Source organism: Mustela nivalis (genome assembly GCF_964662115.1).
Source record: "Mustela nivalis genome assembly, chromosome: 11".
NCBI lineage: Eukaryota > Metazoa > Chordata > Mammalia > Carnivora > Mustelidae > Mustela > Mustela nivalis.
In genome coordinates, this window is record NC_139030.1 from 88,296,923 (window position 1) to 88,318,428 (window position 21,506).

Here is a 21,506-nt window from a genome sequence, read left to right on the forward strand (position 1 = left end):
CTTCACACTGAGGCGAGGGGCGCCTCCAGCGTTGAAGGAAGACATGGACCTCCTTGGCGCAATGCTGAGGAAAACTCTGGCATCTACGGAACCGTGTTGACCGGATGAGTCGGTGTGAGGAAGAGATCGGGTGTCTGGCGGGAGGGGAGGAAGGAAAAAGGCAGGGAGGGAATGAAGGCAGGGAGGGGCAGAGAGAGAGAGAGAGAGGGAGAGAGAGAGGGAGCAGCAGCACAGAGGAAGGACGGAGGGGAAAAGAAGGAGAGGGAGAGGATCTTGGCCCCACTGGCTAGTCACTGGGAGGCTTCCTTAGCAAGAGGAAAGGAAAGATCTGGAAGCCAGGGGCTCAGCAGGCAGACCCGTTCTCGGTGGGGAATCAGGTGAGGAGTCCTTAGTCAAGGAGGTGGCACCAAACAGCCTTCGGGGTCTGTTTTTTGAGACCTTTGGTTGCTGTTTACTGGAGATTTTAAGAAAATAATTTACTTATCAGAGAGAGCAGGGGAGGGTAGGGCAGAGGGAGAGACTCTCGAGATGACTCGCTGCTGAGTGCGGAACCCAACACGGGGCTCCATCTCAAGACCCTGAGAACATGACCTGAAACCAAGAGTCGGACTCTCAACCAGTGGTGCCCCACACCCCCGGCATCCCTATTGGAGATTTTTATCTTTTCACTCTCTTTAGGGCTTCAGCCTTAAGCCAGCCACCTCTGACACGTGGCCTGTTTGTGGGGAGACCCATGGAGCCACTCCCTGCAGCTATGGGTATCAGCAGCATGCACGGTAGTTCCTGGGCCTGCCAAGGTCTTGTTCGTAGGGAGGACTCACGGGAAGCTCTGGAAACTCTGGGTAAGCAGTCTTAGCAGCTGCCGGCACTTTGCACCCTCGGGCCCCAGGCAGGGAGCCTGGTGCTCCCAGATCTGGAGTCTCCTGGGAGCTGCAGATGGGTTGAAAGAGAAGAGGAGTGTCGGGGTCTTACGCCCCCAGGAAGGACTAGGGGTGGAACCGTCCTACCTGTTGGGAGTGAAAACTGCTTCAGCTTCTAATGTGACTTCAGAGCCACTTCTCAAATGCTTGAGGTTAATAAAATATTTATTATCAGCAGATGGTGGCCGGGGGCAAAACAGCTGCTCTCACTTTCTTAAGAACCTTTTCAAAATCATTCTATGGGGGGGTGGGGAGAAGGTCAAAGTTCCTGGTTCAGCACCCCCCTGTCGCTGCTTTCTGTCTTCCCTGAGCTTCGTGGGTTCAGACCTCAGGGCCTTTGCACTGAATTCTCTTTACACAAGCCTCAGAGTCCTTCACAAGGTTCCCAAGCTGCTTCTCCTGTCATTTGCTTTACACATTTCTTTCTTTCTCTCTCTCTTATTTCTGGTCTCTCCACCTTACGGGCTTACAGTTTTGAAGTAAAGCAGACTGATGCCTGGATGTGGTGGGCAGTGCAGAAGAAAAGGGTCAGGGTCTAGCCTGCCAGAGCAGAGAATCTGGGATCAGCGAGTCGGGTGGACTCTGACAGACCCTCCTTCACTTTCATCTGGACTGGAGTGTGGCTGACCAGGTTAGGGTTAGGGTCACATCCCACTCTCAGGAGGAGTGCAGGAGCCCCAGGTAAACAGCACGGGTCAGAGTCGTTGGTCGCCCAGGGGCCAAAGAGCTGGATTCTCTTGCCTGTTTTATGCCATCCCCCTGGGTGTCAGGGACGAGGCAGTCCGAAGCTCATGGGATTCCAGGGCAACTCGGCTTCTAATTAGGGCAGTGTGAGATGTGGAGAGCACTGGGGAGGCTCCCCGTGTCTGGAGCACGAGCTCCTCTGAACAGGCCCGGTGCTGACCTCGCTGTGCAGCTGTGTTTGGGTTTGCAGATGAAGCAGGAGAGGCTGTGTTTCACACTGGCCAGAGACATGCGTGTTCCTGTATGTGTGTGTGTGTGTTTGTGTTGGGGTGAAAGAGGGACAGATAAAGAGAGAGAGAGAGATGGGCTTTGAGAGGAAGGGGACTAGCCCGGGAGGCACCTGTTGTAATGTAAACATGCAAAGGGATTGTGGGTTGCGAGCAGAAAGTGGGCTAGATTACTCGTGGTCCCATGTGCTTGATCACGGATAAAGCAGGTGGGTACTGGCGAATTTCTCAACCTCCTGATTTGGGGGGAGTCTTAGAAAGGTGGCAATGGGGGGTTGTGGCTGACATTTCCTCTAACAGCTCACTTTGCAACAGACACTCGTCACATACTCTGAAAACACCTCCTCTCTGCCTGTTCCTGCCAGGCCGTGTGGGATGTTAAGAAGTGCAGAGTACAGTCCCTCCCTGGAGGGACTTTCCAGACTTTTGCAGAGTCCAGACTGACACAAGTGGAACAGATTCGGGGACAAGCTGAAGAGCGGTTTCAGGAAAGTACTAGAGTCTCACGGCCCCGGAGGGAAATGTCCAGTGGCATCGGGAGCCAGGGCGGCGGCCACCGTGAGCCTCTGGGGTCTCCATGCCCGGAGGAGCCGCCCTGGGGGAATTTGCCGGTTTAGAGGGCAACATGCACACGTGCACTGGTTAGCTGAGCCGCTCCATTTGTGGGTGTGTCCCTGTCACCGCGTTTGGATGTCCAGCCTGTGACACGTGGCTGCTTGGAGCCACCCCACTGGGGACCTCATGCTGGGAGGTCTCTCATCTGGCGGTCAGTCCTGGGCAGACGGTCAAGCAATGGCAAAGTCTGGTCTGAGTCTGCTCTGCATCTGCAAACGGGGTAGTGTTACCTATCCTTCTGACCTCAGACAACCGTGTGGCAGGAGGGGTGGGACATGGGAGCCCCCAGGCGAAGCTCTGTGTAAGGCAGCGGGGCTTTATCAACAACTGTAAAATCTGCTTAGGCAGAAAGCCATCAGAGGCAGCACGTCTCACATCGTGGACGCCTTTCCAGTGTCTGCCTGCCCTTTGGAGTTCCTCTCGGCCTCACCGTCTGTCTTCCTTGGGACTCCCCTTCTCTCTCCAGTGGCCCTTCCATTCCTGCCGTTTAAGTCTAGTTGTTTCCCCCAAAGCCTTTCCTTACTCCCCAGGCCCAGGCCGGTCCTCCGATGCTGCGTCTTCCAGGGGATGGAAGTGCATGGGCATTTCTCCCTAGTCTAGATGGCCAGCCCCGTCCTTGTTCCCAAGCCAGCTTCACCTCCCTGTGAACGTCCCATAGGCTCAAGGTCAACCCTGGCCTCCTCTGCATGGGGTCAGTTAAAGGCCTCCGTCTCCCATATCAGCTAGGACTCTGCCCGCCATGGGCTCTAACCTCTCGAGATGCTAGAGTGTATCCTCCATGTCCGCTCCTGTCCTATTTCCGTATCCACACCCTTGCTCGTGCTCTCCCAGCCAGTATTTCAGACATGTATGGTGAAATATGTATTTATTAGCAGAACTCCACTTTCCTGTGCCGCAAAGCAACCTGCATTGGAACTCTAACAAATGACATTTAAATCGAGCGGCCTTGTGGTGGTGGCTGGTTTGTGGGCTTCTGTGTCTGTCTGCCCCACTCCCGCCCCCGGCCCCCTGACAGAGGACCTCAGAGATCATCATGAACACCCGGGATGGCCTCCTGGGCCATGTCCTTGGTCCTTCCTCCCCCTGAATTGTTTCTAAAACCCAGACCTGGCAAGGCTCAAAATCCCCTTAACTTTTCACAGTTCACACAATAAAGTCCAAAGTCCAGCACGCTTATCGGTCTGACCCCGAGTGACCTTTTCTTCTTCCCACGCTTCTGTTTCCCTCTGTGCCAGCACTGTGTGGTGTAGCCACACGGGGAGGCTTGGAATCCCCCAGGCCTGTGCTTGCTTCAGGCCTCCGTGCGCCGCCCCCGTCATTCCCTCTGCCCGGAATACCTTTCCCCGGCTTTCCTCCTGGCGCCCGGTGGCACATTCCTCGGGTCTGGGTTAGAGGTCGCCTCCACAAAACCTTTCTTGAGCTTCCTTCCCATCACACAGGTTGTCACTCCTTCTCTGGTTCTACGATGTTCTGTTTATATTTAAAAAATTTAGTTTCACTTATCTCATTGCACTCTTGTCACACTAAGAACCGCACAATGTCCTTTTTGTTTTCACGTCCCCAAAACACCCAGCCTGGCGCGCAGTAAACAGCAGGCATCCATTTCAAGTTTGTGGAATCAGCAACTGAAGGGACGAGTGAATGAATTTGACATGTGCCACCAGGACCCTGAGGCCTCATCTGTGTCTTCTTTCTTTCATTGGCTCATTATCCTTTTTTTAAAAAAAAATTTTTATTTATTTATTTATTTATTTTTTAAGATTTTATTTATTTATTTGACACAGAGAGATCAGAAGTAGGCAGAGAGGCAGGCAGAGAGAGAGAGAGAGGAGGAAGCAGGCTCCCCGCGGAGCAGAGAACCCAAAGCGGGACTCGATCCCAGGACCCTGAGATCAGGACCTGAGCCAAAGGCAGCGGCTTAACCCACTGAGCCACCCAGGCGCCCTAAAAAAATATTTTTAAATCTAAATTCAATTTAGTTAACATATAGAGTGTTATTAGACTCAGAGGTAGAGTTAAGGGGATTAATCAGTTGCAAACAACACCCCATGCCCATTCTATCAAGTGTCCTTCTTAATGTCCATCACCCAGTTACCCCCTCCCACCCACCTCCCCTCCAGTGACCCTCAGTTTGTTTGCTATGGTTAAGAGTCTCTTATGGTTTGTCGCCCTCTCTGATTTTGTCTTGTTTTATTTTTCCTTCCCTTCCCCTATATTCTTCTGTTTTGTTACTTAAATTCCATGTATGAGTGAAATCATTTGGTCTTTGTCTTTCTCTGATTGACTTAGTTTGCTCAGCATAATACCCTCTAGTTCCATCCCTATCATTGCAAATGGCAAGATTTCACTTTTTTTCTTAATTAAATTTTTATTTTTTATTAACATATAATGTATTATTATAATGCCCCAGGGGTACAGGTCTGTGAATCGCCAGGTTTACATACTTCACAACACTCACCATAGCACATACCCTCCCCCATAGTCCATAACCCAACCACCCTTTCCCTACCCCCCTCCTTGCCACCGGCAACCCTCAGTTTATTTTGTGAGATTAAGAGTCTCTTATGGTTTGTCTCCCTCCTGATCCCATCTTGTTTCATTTTTTCCTTCCCTAACCCACCAACTCCCCAACGTTGCCTCTCAAATTCTTCATATCAGAAAGATCATATGATAATTGTCTTTCTCTGATTGACTTATTTCGCTCATCATAATACCCTCTAGTTCCATCCACATCGTTGCAAATGGCAAGATTTCATTTCTTTTGATGGCTGCATAGTATTCCATTGTGTGTGTGTGTGTGTGTGTGTGTGTGTGTGTATCACCGCTTCTTTATCCATTCATCTGTTGATGGATATCTAGGTTCTTTCCATAGTTTGGCTATTGTGGACATTGCTGCTATAAACATTTGGGTGCACGTGCCCCTTCGGATCACTACATTTGTATCTTTGGGGTAAATACCCAGTAGTGCAATTGCTGGGTCATAGGGAAGCTCTATTTTCAACTCTTTGAGGAACCTCCATTCCCACCAACAGTGCTTTCCCACCGACAGTGTAAGAGGGTTCCCTTTCTCCACATCCTTGCCAGCATCTGTTGTTTTCTGACTTGTTAATTTTAGCCATTCTGACTGGTGTGAGGTGATATGTCATTGCAGTTCTGGTTTGTATTTTCCTGATGTTGAGTGATGTGGAGCACTTTTTCATGTGCCTGTTGGCCATTTGTAGGTCTTAGTAGAAATGTCAGTTCATGTCCTCTGCCTATTTCTTGATTGAATTCTTTGTTGACTCATTATTCTGAACAAAAGTGCTTTCTGCATTTCTGCCTTTGCTGTGTCAGGCTGCCTACATGACAGCCACATGTGGCCAAGCAGCCTCTGGTTCCCCATAGGTTGCTCCTTTCTCCATCGCTCTGATCTCTTTGTCCAGTCCCAGACCCTACACTTTGCACTGTAGCTAGAGGGATTTCAGGGTCCAGTGTCTTGGCCCCTTGTCTGAGGCAGATAGTGGTCTCCTGCCGACCTTGGTTCCAAGATCCCCCGCCACTTGTGCTCCACTTTTTACAACTGGACCCAAGGGCTTTTGAATGTGTTATTTCATTTGCCTGGAACTCTGTTCCAGAATTACAACTTGAAGCTCAAGCACCCCCTCTTTACAATGCCTACCTGATGCTTCCCACCACTGGCTCTACAGCGCGTATCCTAGTTTTTCACTCTATAGTCACCTGGTCATTCATTAATGTGTTTCCCTCCCTGGGCTCTAGTGAGGTCCAAGGATGGGGATTATGTGTCTGTTTTGTTCACAACTTTATGGAGCCCTCTGGTTAACATGGAGTCAGGGCTTCATACATATAATTAGATCAAGGGAATATCCTCGACATGACCCTAGCTGTGCAGTCCCACAGAAACTCACCAGGGCCAGGTGCAAGCAGGTCCTAAGTGAGGCTTAGCCACTTGCCTCCTCCAGAAGTCCTAGCACAGGTAACCACCTTGTAGAGGGTAAATCCTAGAGCGAACATACAAAAATAGGATTACTGAACTTCTTACTCGACAATCCACATTGACTACTGAATGTATTTGGAGGGCACCAGGGTGGCTCAGTTGGTTAAGCATCTGCATTCGGCTCAGGTCATGATCCCAGGGTCCCGAGGTCGAGTCCCATATCATGCTCCTTGCTCAGCAGGGAGCCGCCTGCTTCTCCCTCTGCATCTCCCCCCACTCATGCTTGCTCTCTCTCTCTCTGAAGTAAATAAATAAAATCTTTAAAAAAAAAAAAAAGGAAAGCATTTGGATATGCATATTTGTTTCTTCACTTTCTTGTAAGGAATTTGATAGTTCATTGCCATCGTGATCTCAGTTTACTGTGCTTCCTTGAACTCATAGCCCGTGAAAAGCTCACCTCTTCAGGTCATTTGTCAATTTCTTCTTTTAATCATACAAGAATTTTATTCCCCTTCCCCCCACTGGATTTCATTTTCACTGCTGGGATGTGCAGGGCTCAATTTCCTGATGAACGTAGTAATATCCCTTCTACCCAGGCGTCTGGTTACATCTGTTCTCTGTCATTTTAAAAGCCATTTTTAAAATTATTCTACTGTGCTATGCTTAATTATTAGAGACAGTTCAGGCCTTGTTAGTAGAAATATATGTTTATATATTACATTGTATATTATACAGTATATAACATTTTATTTGCATTACATGTTACAGGCATCTGATGTATACGTTATATACATTATATATATTACAAAACGCTTATACCCTTTTTTTTAAACACCATAGTGATAGCAATCCATATTCTTCATTTGGAGCAACTCTGGCGAGAGACGATGACAAGAATTTGTGGAGCATGCCCCATGACCTGTCCCACACAGAGGCAGATGACGACAGAATCCTGTACAATCTGATAGTCGTTCGAAATCAGCAGGCCAAAGATTCAGAGGTAAGCAGGCGCCGGTCGAGATCTTGCCGGGTGCCATTGATAATGGCCAGTCGGAAAAAGCAGTGACTGAGAAGGCCAGCTTGGAATAAAGAAAAGGAAAGGTGAGCTGTTCGGAACGAGGGCAGTGTTTTAGCAGCCTGGGGGTGCTAATGTTCGTTAGTCTTGGTCCACCTGCTGGACACACAGATGAGACCGCCTTCTACTTACGACCTCGATGATGCAAGGATTACAGCGCGAGCGAGGCAGTGCTGTGGAAGACGGTGAAGAGAGCGGACCATCTTCCATGGCCTGCTTAGCAAGCCACAGTTAGAAGATTCAGACGGAAGTGGAAGGTGGAAGTGTATTTTGCGTTATCACAATTTGTGCATTAGCGGGGTCTGAATTAGTTTTATTTGTTTTTTCTCTTGATAGCTTCTTAAATTGTGCGTGTTGATTAGACAGCCACGTATCATAATTTTTGTGATGAGGCATGAAATTGATCTTTTTTTTTTTTTTGGTAGTAGCAATCTTTAAATTAGTAATTTTTCAGCGTAGTTTTAGGTTTATGGAGAAATGGAGCAGAAAATACAGCCACTACGTCCACAGTCCACAGTTTTCCCCATTACCAACATCTTGCATGGGGGGGAGGTACATTTGGTACAGACAGTATTGATACATTTAACTGAAGTCCAGAGTTTACATCTGGATTCACTCTTTGTAGCATATATTGTACAGATTTTGACAAATGGATAAAGACAGGGGCTGAAAATACTCTTAGTCAACTCTTATCCCCAAGTTATTGGTATAAGAACATTGGCATATTGAAAAGGAGCAAGCTATAATAAGAGAAAACAACAGGGGAGTCATGTTTTGTTTCCTCATTATGGTATTATGTATAATACAATAAAATAGAGTATGATGGGTATTATTTTCCAAATAATACTAAGTTTTCTAAATTCTGTGTTTATCAGTTAGTTCTGAGTGGATACCCTTATTAAATACAGACTTCATGTTTTACTTTGTATCTTATAGTAATTGAAAAGAATAGGGACATTGAAAACCCCAGACTCTGGCTCTGAAAATAAGTACCAGAGAGGGTCCATGTGTGTTGCTGGGGACAGGTGGCCACAGCAGGGGGTGGGGGGTCATCTGTTCCTTATCTGGGCTTCTTTATTTTTGCTAATTGGTTGCTTAATTTTTTCCTTTCCCAATCATGCATTAGCAGGAAGTGATAGCTTTCAGAAGAGCCACATGTCTTTTTATTCTGTTTTGGCTTGGATGCCTTTGGGGGGTGGGGTGGGCGGAGTTAGAAGCAGGTGTGGGGGTGGGGATCTTCTGGTTGGGGCGGGGCTGACAGTTGCTTCTAGTCCTTCAGGCCTGGGTGAAGGTGGCCTGGAGTGTCTACAGAGGCTGTGGAGGTGAGTTTTGTCTTGGGTGTGGAGCGCTGATGAGGACGGCTAGACATCAATCACAGGGTTTAACTGTATATTATACAGTATATCACACCTGGCTGTGTTCTGCTCTGTCCCCGGTTTCCAGTGTCCCCTGCACAATTCCATCCTCCGCTAATAACACCAAAAGCACGTCATCGAGCTGCTCCAGCCAAGTCCTGCCACCTGCCTGCCCTTCTGGAGCATATGGACAGGAGCGAGTGACCTGGCTTTCCCCTGATACGAGAGCTACCCCTTCCTTACCCTACTGAACTGGGCTGACCAGGGAGGGTTTCTTTCTGCCGGTGAGGATAGACCTCTTCTGACCCCACTGTGCCCAAAGCTGCTAACAGCAAGAGGGCCAGAGTAGCTGGCGCACCCCTCCTTTCCAAGGCACCTGGATAAAAAATTTTTTCATATTTTTTTTCCAAACACTTGAAATACATATAAAAGCATATGTTAATCTATCCTTCATTTCCCCCCACATTACATACTGTTCCTCACCTTGCTTTTTTAGACCTAGGTCCATTTCAGGACGCTCTAGATTTACCTCATTGTTTGGGGGAGGGTCTCTGATATTCTCTTTCCTGGATTTGCCATCACTTATTCAGCCAGTCCCTAGTAACTTTTATGTTGTTTCAGTGTTTCTGAAGTAGTTTTGCAATGGATATCCATATATACTTGCATGATTTTGGGTAGATTTTGGGGGACAAGAATTGCTAGGTCAGGGTACATTTAAATGCTGGAATTGCTACAGAGCCTCCCCTAGCTTCTTAGGAGAACCTAGGAAAGATCCCTGAGACTGTGGAACGGGGGAGCATTGGAAGCTTATCCTGTGCTCAAAGGGAGCAGCTGCTGAGTTCCAGGCAGCTCTTTGTCATGCTGACAACATGGATCTGGAAGTGCCAGAACTTTTTATTATTCTTTTTAAAGATTTATTTATTTTAGACATTGAGAGAGAGAGAGAGGGAAGGGAGGGGCAGAGGGAGAAAGGCTTCAAGTAGACTCCACATTGGGCGTGGAGCCTGACGAGGGGCTCAGTCTCACTACCCTGGGATCATGACCTGAGCCGAAACCAAGAGTCAGGTGCTCAACCGACTGAGCCACCTACGTACCCCATAGAACTTTGATTTTGAAGGGAAGATGAAAATCCAGATTCACAAATAAAATGTCCAAATTTTTATTTATTTTATGTTTTTAAAAGATTTTATTATTAGGGAGAGAGAGCGAGCGAGCACAAGCAGGGGGAGTGGGAGAGGGAGAAGCAGACTCCCTGCAGAGCAGGGAGCCCATTGCAGGGCTCCATCCCAGGACCCTGGGATCATGACCTGAGGCAAAGGCAGATGCTTAACTGACTGAGCCAGGTGCCCCACATTTTTAAGTGATAACTCACATTAAAAAAATATGTCAACTAGACAAAATATGTTTGTGGGCTGCAAATATACAGGGCACATTTACAAGATGGATGACTACTACATATTATTATTGTTATGTCGTCTGGTATGAACCAGAAACGAACCCACCATTGATGAGGAAGATGGAGTTGGGAAGCCGGTTGGGTTGTGTTTTAAGTTTGAAGGAATTCCTTGTTTACTACTGTTGCTTATTTTCTTTTTCACAAAGGATGAAACTGGTACAAATGTTAATAAAACAGAGGGTTTTAGTTTTCTACCTAAACAAATTCTACCTACTGAGGTACAAGGAACCCAAGATATTCTTGTATGATACAGTTTAGAAGCTCAAGCAAGGTATTAAGGAAAACCAGGCATTATGGTTTTCCTTGAGTAGCCATAGCCATGCTGGCAATGTCCCTATTTGGAATACCCTGAAAGATAAAAAATAATTTCAAAATAGTTGTGTGCGCTACCTCCATTCCCCTAGTGGTAGGAAATGCTGCACATCACACTAAATTTGCACTGTTTCCCCAAAATGAAAAAAAAAAAAAAATCAGAAAAGCAGTGTATGCAGAGCAAATAATGAAGCAAAGCCCAAACTTGAAGTTACTTGCAGTGACAGAAGATGTAAAATGTGACATTATTGAAATAGAATAGAATGCACTTTCATTTGCAAAAGCTTCAAAAGCTAATTGAAAACAGACTTCCAGCAGAAGAAATAATGCATCTGCAGACCTCCAAGCAGTGGAAAACTTACTGCTCTTGTCTTCAAATGATGCTGTGAAATACTTTACGTTTGAGAAATAGTGAACTTCCTCAGAATCCTGCCCCTGAATCAGGATCATTCTCTTCATTCCCATTAGACGGATTGTTCTTTACATAATCCACTCTGTTCTAGGGAGCTTACAACGGTTTATAAAATATCGACGCCTCTTAATTTTTTATTTGGACACCTGATTTTAATCATATTGAATTTTCTTGTCCCCCAAGATGTCAATAACAATGAGAACAGCTCCAGGTACTGTTCAAGCAAGTTGCACATATTAACTATGTCCTCTTCACAGCAACACAGTAAGGTAGGCACCATGATTATTTCTTTTGGAAGTGACTTGTTCGAGGCCACGGAGCTGAAAACATGGCAGCCAAGATTTGAATCTTGGCTTCGTGCATCTAGAGACATTGTATATTGTGAACACCATGATTGAAATCATGAGAAGGGAATAGGTATTGTCTGCAATTTGATGTAGATTTAAAAATGGGTGAGCCACGTCTGCCCAAAGCCTATTTCTGTGACTTTTTGATGCTAGGAGACGAGAGCTGTGTTTGAGCATGAGGATCGTGACCTCATTTTAGGTAATGTTCTTGGTTGTACTGTAGCACACCTTTCCCTGGTGATGCTTTTCCGTGGGGATCGCAGCCAGTCAAGGCTCCTGTCCCAGTCTTCTGTTTTATCTTGTGCCCTTCCATCCTGTCTCTGCTTTGGTTAATGTTCCCTGACTTTTTTGATGTCCTTTCTGATGGTTCAGTAACAGTCAACATTTTTACTCTGCTAAAAAAGGCTTTTTATGTTTGTTTATGAAAAGTAAATGCTAAAAGTCACATTGATCTTCTAAACACTTTTAAGCACTTTTCTGGTTCAAAACTGGTCATGTTTATTTGGTGGGATCAGTGATAGAAATTCTATGCCTATTTTTTTCTTAAGTCATTACATGCTCAGAAGTGTCCGTAGTTCTCATGACCTGTGCCTGCCTCTCCGTCACTGAGAGAGGTGGGATTTCTACACCGGGAGGATCCACGTGAACATCAGATGCTCGTGTGGCTGGAGTGATCCCATCGAAACCATACTCGGCCGGATTCTGGGGAGCCGTGAGATGGTATTATATTTTAAAACTGTAGACGCAAAAGCATGAAATGTTCCCAGTTTATAACTCGTTGGCTCTTCCTGCATGTCAGGATTCTGCTGGAAGAATGTTGCCAGGTAGTGTAAACAGCTCATATAAAATGCCTAAAATAGCCACAGATCTTCCCAGGGGTTGTGGCAGTGTCTGGAGTATACACTTAGCCTGGCAGAGCCCTGGTGCTGAAAAGAAAGAGAACACAGGAGTTGAGTGGAGTATCTGGTGGGAGGGTGTGAGGAAGCGAGAGGGAGGGTTGGGGACCGGCCACATCCCTGTGACACACAAGGAGCCCGGGATAGGCCACTGGGCTCTGCATGACAGTCTCCCCGGGTCTCCACACGTGGGCTGAGATGTGCCCCGGCAGGGTTGGCTGGCTTCTCTGTAAGTGCTGAACTTTGGCTCCTATTGGAGATGGGACTGCAAGCTCTAGGCCAAGCCCAGAAAGCGGAATAGTAGAAAATGAAAGCAGTTCTCTAGCTAATTCTGGGTTCCCCCAAAGGCCTTGTACTTGCAGAGCCCAGAGTGTGCGGATTGTGGAAGGTGGCCATACTCTATCTTATTTTGCTAGTGAATATTTGGGTTTGTGGGCAAGAGAATAAAAATTCTTACTAGGATCGTAGTTTCAAGTGGTCTTAGCCTCTGTTTTCTAGGCGATAATACTGAGTATTAGTGCTGTGGGCTAAGCAGCCCGCTCCCCAGGCAGACTGAATCCTCACAGCAGCCCTGGGAGGGAGGCATTCAGATCCTTGAGATTAAGGACTTCGAGTCGTCTGTACAAGGTGCTGGAGGGAATGACTGGGAATTTGGGATCCCAGCTCAGTCTGGATGACCCTGAAGCCAGTGGAGACACTGCTTCCTTCTCTCCAGTGAGCTTAGAAAAAGCCTCAGTGGAATCCTTTGGGTCAAAGACAAACTTGCCAAACAGATGCTGACTTCCTGCTTCCAGTAGCTGCTCCCGTCTGTGTATTTGCTGACATCACACACCCTTTGCCTGCTGAATCACACAGTGACTCTCGTGTTTGCTCAGTATCAACATCTGTGCTGGCCACTGGATGTACTATCCTCCAGACGCTGTTGCTTTGGGACTTTTTTACACCCCAGGCCCCATTCCTGGCTTGAAAACCCACTGGACCACACCAGAAGACGTACTGTCTGGGAAGTTCCTTTCTTTTCTTCACCCACCGATCCTTTAAAAAAATATATATGTATATATATAGAGATAGATAGATACATACACACACACACACATATATACAGAACATGTATATATATATATACATATATATATATATATACACACACACACAGAACTACATATATATATATATATATATATACACAGAACTACAGACATACACACACACACACACACAGAACTACAGACGTTTCTGAGCATGTAATGACTTTTATATATATATATATATGCACAAGCATTTCTGGAGAGCAGTGTTAAGATGTTGTTTTCTTACAAGGTAGATAGCACACCAAAGCTGTATTTAAGGCAGCAGATTTAAAACAATAAATACTAGTGCAATTGCAGGGTCATAGGTATTTACCCCAAAGATACAGATGTAGTGAAAAGAAGGGCCATCTGTACCCCAATGTTTATAGCAGCAATGGCCACAGTTGCCAAACTGTGGAAAGAACCAAGATGCACTTCAACGGACAAATGGATAAGGAAGATGTGGTCCATATACACTATGGAGTATTATGCCTCCATCAGAAAGGATGAATACCCAACTTTTGTAGCAACATGGACAGGACTGGAAGAAATGATGCTGAGTGAAATAAGTCAAGCAGAGAGAGTCAATTATCATATGGTTTCACTTATTTGTGGAGCATAACAAATAGCATGGAGGACAAGGGGAGTTAGAGAGGAGAAGGGAGTTGAGGGAAATTGGAAGGGGAGGTGAACCATGAGAGACTATGGACTCTGAAAAACAATCTGAGGGTTTTGAAGGGGCGGGGGGTGGGAGGTTGGGGTACCAGGTGCTGGGTATTAGGGCACGGATTGCATGGAGCACTGGGTGTGGTGCAAAAACAATGAATACTGTTATGCTGAAAATAAATAAAAAAAAGTAGTTCTTTAGATTTTCAAAAGGCTGAAAAAAAAACAATAAATGCTAGAAAACTTGATGTATACAGGAAGTCATTGGATACATGGTAGGGTGTGAGGTGGTAGAAAACACAGGCTTTGAAATTAGATTTAGGGATAAAAGTTTTACTTTTCTGTGTTTTAGCTAGATAACACTAAATAATTATTTAACCGTAGGGGTGTCATGCTAGTTGTTGTCTACTTTGGGACCCAGTCACAGGGCTTAACTAAGAGGAAAAAGAGGCACTAATATCAAGCATGCAGGGCCAAAGATAGAAATTGGGGTTGCCCTAGACAAGCTGGGACATAGGATCACCTTTCTTTTTTTAATTGTAAAATACATAACATGTACCATTTTGGCCATTTTAAAAAAGATTTATTTAGTTTATTTATTTAGTTATTTGAGGGAGAGAGAGAGAGAAAGTGAGCACAGGGGGAGGGGAAGAGAGAATCTGAAGCAGATTCTCCACTAAGCATGGAGACCACACAGGACTCAATCTCATGACCCTGAGATCATGACCTGAGCTAAAACTGAGAGTCAGAGGCTCAACTGACTGAGCCTTTTAAGCTTAATCTTTTAAGATTATTTATTTATTTATTTGACAGAGAGAGAGAGAGAGCAGGAACATAAGCAGGGGGAGTGGGAGAGGGAGAAGCAGGTTTCCCGCTGAGCAGAGAACCCAATGTGGGGCTTGATCCCAGGACCCTGGAATCCTGACCTGAGTCTAAGGCAGACACTTAACTAGGTGCCCCCATTTTAACCATTATGAAGCGCCACTTCAGCGATATAAGTACATTCACCTCACTGAGCGACCATCACCACCATGCATCTTCTGGACTTTTTTATCTTCCCACCCTAAACTCCCTACCCATTAAACAATATTACCTCTTATACCTCCCTCCCTGCCCCTGGTAGCCACCATTCTACTTTCTATCTCTGTGACTTGGACCACTGTAGATACCTTGTATTAGTGGGATCGTACAAGATTTGACTCAATATCAAATTTGGTTTTCACTAGAACAAATGAGATCATCAGAGATGCCTGCCCGTCATCTGGTCAGGGTGCCTCCTGCGTGCATTACCAGGCTCTCACCACAGTCTTCTGATGTAGACAAACTGTTATTAAAAAGAGAGATCCAGAGCTCTTTGGGACTTTCTGAAATCGTGTCATGCAGAAATGGGTTTCTGACTCAGTGTTCTATACAGTGGACTACAGAGTGGGGAAGGAAAGCCACCAGGTTCTGAGGATTTAGAGCAGACAGTTGAATGATTTTCTTTCTTATTTTATTTTATTTGTTGATTAATTTTTTAAAGATTTACTTATTTATTTGAGAGAAAGAGAAAGGGAGGTAACTTGGGCTCGTGCACACAAGTAACCACACACCAACAGGTGGGGAGGCAGAGGAAGAGGGAGAAGGCGAGAAGGAGACTCCCTCTTGAGCACGCAGCCCTACACTGGCCGATCCCACCACCCTGAGACCATGACCTGAGCCGAAACCAATAGCTGGATGCTCAACCAGCAGAGCCACCAGGGTCCCCTGTCCTTTAATTAAATGTGAACTGGAATAAACTGGTGTTCAAATAAACTGATATCCATAGGACTTTGTAGAACATACACTGTCTAACTTATTTCCCTCTTAAGGGAAATAAGCCAATGTATGTATGATTATTTTTTCAAAGTCTAGACTATTCTCCTATACAAGATTTGTTTCAACAAAAGCTCAAATTCTGTGTTGATTTATTGGTTAATTTTGTTACAAATGATGTATCCAATGTTGAATGAAGCAGGTTTGATTTAGAATTATAGGGTCAGTTATTCTATGTCTGAAAGGATATTTTGCCTTTTTTTTTTTTTTTTTTTTTTAGAGAGAGAGAATGAGCGTAGTGCATGTATGCACGAGCAGGGGGTTTGGAGGGACAGAGGGAGAGAGAGAATCTCAAGCAGATCCCTGCTGAGTGGGGAGCCTGACTTGGGGATCGATCTCACGACCCTGAGATCATGACCTGAGCTGAAATCAAGAGTCACTTGCTTGACTTACTGAGCGACCCAAGTTCTTCAGCCTAATATTTTTAAGTCTTGATATTAATTTAGTGTTAACAATGTAGAAAATTATTTTCTGTTCTTCCTAGATCCCTCACCTCTCAACTCAGCATGAGAACTAACTGGTTGATACTTCCATTAGGTTACTTTCTCTTTTCATCATAAAAAGGACCCACTTCTAGGTTCACAGTATGATGGGTGTGTATGTGGGGGAGGCTGGTTGGGTTGTTCATGCAAACCACACAGGCTTGCAATACCATGGGTGGTGTCACTTCTGCCCAAGATCTGGTGATCAGTTTGCAAGGTCTTTGAACTTGAATTTTTCAGGGCATCTAGAACTATCTGAACATAGAGAGTGTTCTTTGGAGAAGAACTATATGAGCATAGCTAGAGTTCTTTGGAGAAAGAAACAACAGAAACGGTTAGGCTGTCTGTCTATCTATCTATCTATTGAGAGATATTTATTTTAAGGAACTGGCTCACAGTTGTGAAGGCTTGGTAAATCCAAAAGCTGATAAGGGAGGCTGCAGGCTGGAGACTCAGGGAAGATTTGCAGTTTAAGTCCAAAGGCAGTCTGGTGGCAGAATTCCTTCTTGCATGAAGATTACTCATTGTTCTGTGAAAGCATTCAAGTGATTGGTTTGGGTCCATCCATGTTATGGAGGGTAATCTGCTTTACTGAGAATATGCCAATTAAAATATTAATCTCAGTCCCAGAATACCTTCACAGAAACATCGCGAATAAAGTTTGACCAACTATCTAGCTGCTGTGGCCCAGGAAAGTTGAAGTATAAAATTACCCATTTAGGGGGGTTTTACTAACAGTTACCAAGTTCACAAGAGACTGTTGTATAAACCCAAATGCATATAACCATTGAGGGGGGCCATATACCTGAGTGGTCCCAGCAGTCTTTGCCCTATAATAAAATTCATAAGGTAAATCAGTGACCAGACTAGAAAGTAGCTTGGTGGAAAGGAATCAGACTGTGAGAATGATGGCAAAGCACATTTATAGGGCACTTACTGTGTACTTGGTGCTGCTCTAAGTACGTTACATGCACTATGCTAACTACCCCCGTCCTCCTGGTGTGATCATGGTAACCTGGTACTTTCACCTCCACTATCAAATTATTCATGTCATTTGGTTAGGACACTTTGCCCCATGATGGTAGTAGATAGATATTTCTGAATACCACCCCAGGGTAGCAGTAATTTCAGGCACTGGATTCAGGCATGGATTTGGGAGGTCAGGCAGTAGAACGTAGAATCAAGAGAAATCCAGAATAATTTAATATCTCCAGACACTGTCGTCCAAATGAAGGTCACAGATGATTGCAAATAGAATTTAAGGCCAAGGCCCAGTGAGTCCTACCATCCCATCTTCTGCCCTGAGACCTCTTGACTGTCTTCTCAGTCTCATCATGGTATCATCTCTACTGCCCATCGGTAGCTACAGTTCTGTGACTGAAGTCTAACTCATTTTCTTGCTTTATTATTTAATATCTAAAGCTGTCCTTAGGACACAGAAACCAATGAGGCTATTGAGTTTGGAGGAATCTCTGCCCAAACAGACTGTGGCAGCATTCAGGGAAGACCTGCATTTTTCTCTTGGCCGGGACACAAGTGAGCCCACAGGAAGTGGTTGCCCAGAATGGAATCCCTTGTGATCAGAATAGCGCCTCTGCTTCCTTATTTGTCATTCTGGCTCTGTTCACCAGTTTGCAATCCTCTTTAAGGTGGAGTAGCCTCAATATTGAACATGAATTAAATCAGTTCCCTTGGCAGCTTTGCTGTAACAGTCCATCCAATGGATATTCTTACACCGTTAAACAGAGATACGTGGGCTCCACCACATTATTTTGAAAAGTAAAAAAGCTGGAAATAAAATAATCCAATGAAAGTACTAGTTACAAAATCAAGAGGGAGGGAATTATGCTCTGTTGCTAAGGGGGTAGGTATCCTGTCGTCCTGCTCATAGAAGAGCTAAGGCTAATTATAGTTAGGAGAGTTTCTGGAAGGTTACCTATCAGCTTGTTAGTCATGGTGACTTCTGGGGAGCAGAGGCACATGCAGAGAAAAGACTTATGTCTTCCTGTAACTTCATGCTCTTGGTACTGTTTGACAACAATTTCAGATCATATGCCTGTATCACTTCACGGATGCCTACTTCATGTCAAATCATCATTTCACAGCACACTTTATGGTGGCGGTTTCCCCGGGGTCTTTCTACACTGTTCTGGTTTGCTGTTGGGAGGGTGTGCTGGAGGAAGGGGAAGGGGAGGGAGGGGGGACCAGAGAATGGGAGTCAGTTTTGGAGGAGCAGGAGCAAACTCTGAGCAGTCCTGCCAGAACAGGCTGGGGCAGACCATGCGGGAGCAATCAGTCCCTTTTTATCTTTCCAGCATTGTCAGATCCTTCTGCTCAATCAGGCTCCTTCTCTGGAGCTCCCTTCCCCTCCACCTGCCTGCCGCAGTTGGTAATTAACAGGGCTTTATTTTTGGCTTCTTCACCTCCCGCTTCCCCCCTCAACCACGCCTGCCCCCGCTCCTTCCTTTGGTTGGGTTTGCTCATCTCAGAATAACCGAAAATGGCTCTTAATTGCATGGCGCCTGTGCGGGTCCGGGCTGCTTGGCCGTCCCGTCAGGAATGCATTCATCTCTGGAATTTCGGCAAGATTTCTGAAGAACTTTGCTTACGAGCCACTTGTCTGGCTTTCTGGTTTTGACTGAACTCATAGTGAAAATGGAGTTCCGGTGGGGACCAGAGCTCCTGCTTCTCTGACTTAAAATCCCCAGAGTGTTCTAGAAGGAACCTCCCTATAAAACCACCCTTTACTCTGGAAGCCCCAGCCCTAGCTACCTGGTTACACAGGATCAGGCTGTTTCCAGCACAGCAGTGAGTGGGGCCCTTGGATGGTTTTGCAATAGAGGAGGCAGGCCCCGGGGCTCAGGCATGCAAATGGGGGACGCCCTCTTGAACTGTTCGTCATGTCTCATGACACATTAGTTGAGGTAGAGCCGGGCCCAAGCTCTTACGCCACGTTGTTGCCATCACTAAATGAAAGAACTTGGAGCACATTTCAACAGACCAGAGTCAAAATTAACCTCGTTCCTTCTTCCATAAATAATGTTTCGCGGTCAGAGGCCACAAGCATGTGGGAGAAGTGCTTTGGGGCCACAGGCTGCCAGTCGTAGCTGTGGAATGAAGTCTTTCAACCGAGAACCAGAAGATCAGGTGCTCTAGCAGACCAACCAGGCCCGATGTTGAGCAAGGGACGAGGGAGGAGCGTAGCAGGAGTAAGTCTTTCCGGAGCACAACCAGAATATTTTTGTTCAGTTGTAGAGCTGAATGTACTCCAGTCTGTTTGAGCTGACTTGCTGATTTTCTTTTCTTTTTCCTTTCCTTCCTTTTTTTCCTTTCATTCCCCTCCCCCTTTTTTATTGGTGCCAGCTTTGATGAATTTCCCAGAAAATTTTGAAACCAAGTCCGTGTGACAATGAAAGTCCAGTGCAGTTGAATTTACTAACCACAGGCCACGCTTCATGGCTGAGACCTTTCATCCATGAGCCCTGGGCTCTGTCCTAGGCTGTCACGGACAGTCTGGGAGATTCTGAGGGAGCTAGAAGTAGAAATGGCAACAGCTTGTAAGAAGAGAGACCTTCAGACCAAGGACTGCTCAAGCATGGTTCTCTCCACCCAAGCGTGACAACATGCAGAAAGTAATTCTGAGATGCCCTCTGTCGTCTTACACCGTGTATGCTGTTATCTGTGTAAAGTTATAAAAGTTTTGGCATTTTTTCTCATGGGAAGTCACTGTAGTATGTCTCTTCAGGCCAAAGTTTGGAATGGGTTGCGTAATGAGTGGGGATGAAGTGGGGACATTTGTAGCCAGCAGGACGGGCAGCCTTCCCCTTCCGAATGCTTCCCTGTGCTCTGGGCCCCTCTTCACTTCTGGGGGCCCCTCCAGGTTCACCTCGTGTCATCTTCTTGGCTGTGCCCCCTGGCGTTGGCTCCTCTCCAGGCCTGGCTGTCACCCACTGAGTATCCCATGCCTAACATTTTTTTTCCCCTTCTTTCTACCCAATTAAACATCCATTTATTCCGCATAGGCTCTGCTCAGCCACAAGTTAAAGAGAAGCGGGTATTAGGAGAAAACCAGAGGAATTCAAGTGAAGCGTGTGAATGATTTGAAAGGAGAACTTGGGAACCCAAATGCATCACAACTGGTGAAAACGAGGGAGAAGAGAGGTGTTCTGAGCAGAGAGGTCTGCTCCGCTAAGTGCTATTTGTGGGGCTTCCTGGTGTCCATGCTCACCGTCACTGTGGTTTACGATCTTTCCTGAACTGGGCTTGGAGCAGCCTCGCCACCTTGGAAATGCTGCCAAAGCTTGGGATGCAGAATCCCTGGGTGGAGGCCAAGGCACCAGAGGAACCAGATGGCTCCTTGTCCCAGAGGGTTTTGCGGGGCTCAGGGGCCGACTTGGGATGGGGTGAACGCTGGCGTGAGCCAGCAGGCAGCAAGGAGCACAGCTCTGAGTTGCACAGGAGCCCGGGTAGCTGACTGGGGGTGCCCTGGCGTCTTTGCCATCTGATCGGTGTTGGGTAAGGCAGGGCATTTGAGAAACGATCTCCTGTCCGGCTGTTAGATCCTGGGCTGATGTTCAAACACTGACTGTCCTTCATCCCACTTGCTCCACCTGTTCCTGTGCCCTCGTTTTGAAAGTTTTTTTCTTCTCTTTTTTTCTCCTGCTTCCGATCCCTTCTGACTCTGCAGCCACTGAATGCGTAGAGCAGGGCTGTGCAAGCCCTTGCCTAGGAGGGGAAGCAAGCAGACCTCTGAGCTTTCGTCCGCATTTCATTCCTTCCGCTTGCTCAGAACACACTCCCTGGCCGCCTCTGCTTTCTGTTATGTAAAGGTCTCAGCTGACACAGGCTGGGTTCTGGTCCTCCAGAGGAACTGGCTCAGGCCCAGATGTATCCAGGCCTTTGACTGCCAAGTGTTTGAAAACAAGGCTTTTTACGGACACCTTAGTCTTCACCTTAACATTTTATTCCAGGACATAGTATTTCTCTTTTTACCTGTTTCATTTATTTATTTTAATTTATTTTTAAAAGATGTTATTTATCTTAGAGACAGAGAGAGAGGCTGGCAGAGGGAGAGGGAGAAACAAGCTCCCCCCTGCGCAGGGAGCCTGATTCAAGACTCCATCCCAGCACCCCGGGGTTTA

General features: G+C 46.2%; 1 protein-coding gene across 1 annotated transcript in view; it reads left to right on the forward strand.

Moving 5' to 3' along the window:
• MREG (melanoregulin) overlaps positions 1-21,506 on the forward strand; it is a 61,055-nt gene that overhangs the window by 12,081 nt on the left and 27,468 nt on the right. Inside the window, exon 2 of the mRNA XM_082689104.1 lies at positions 7,281-7,440. Coding sequence (XP_082545230.1) covers positions 7,281-7,440 — 160 coding nt within the window. The remainder of the gene's footprint in view (positions 1-7,280; positions 7,441-21,506) is intronic.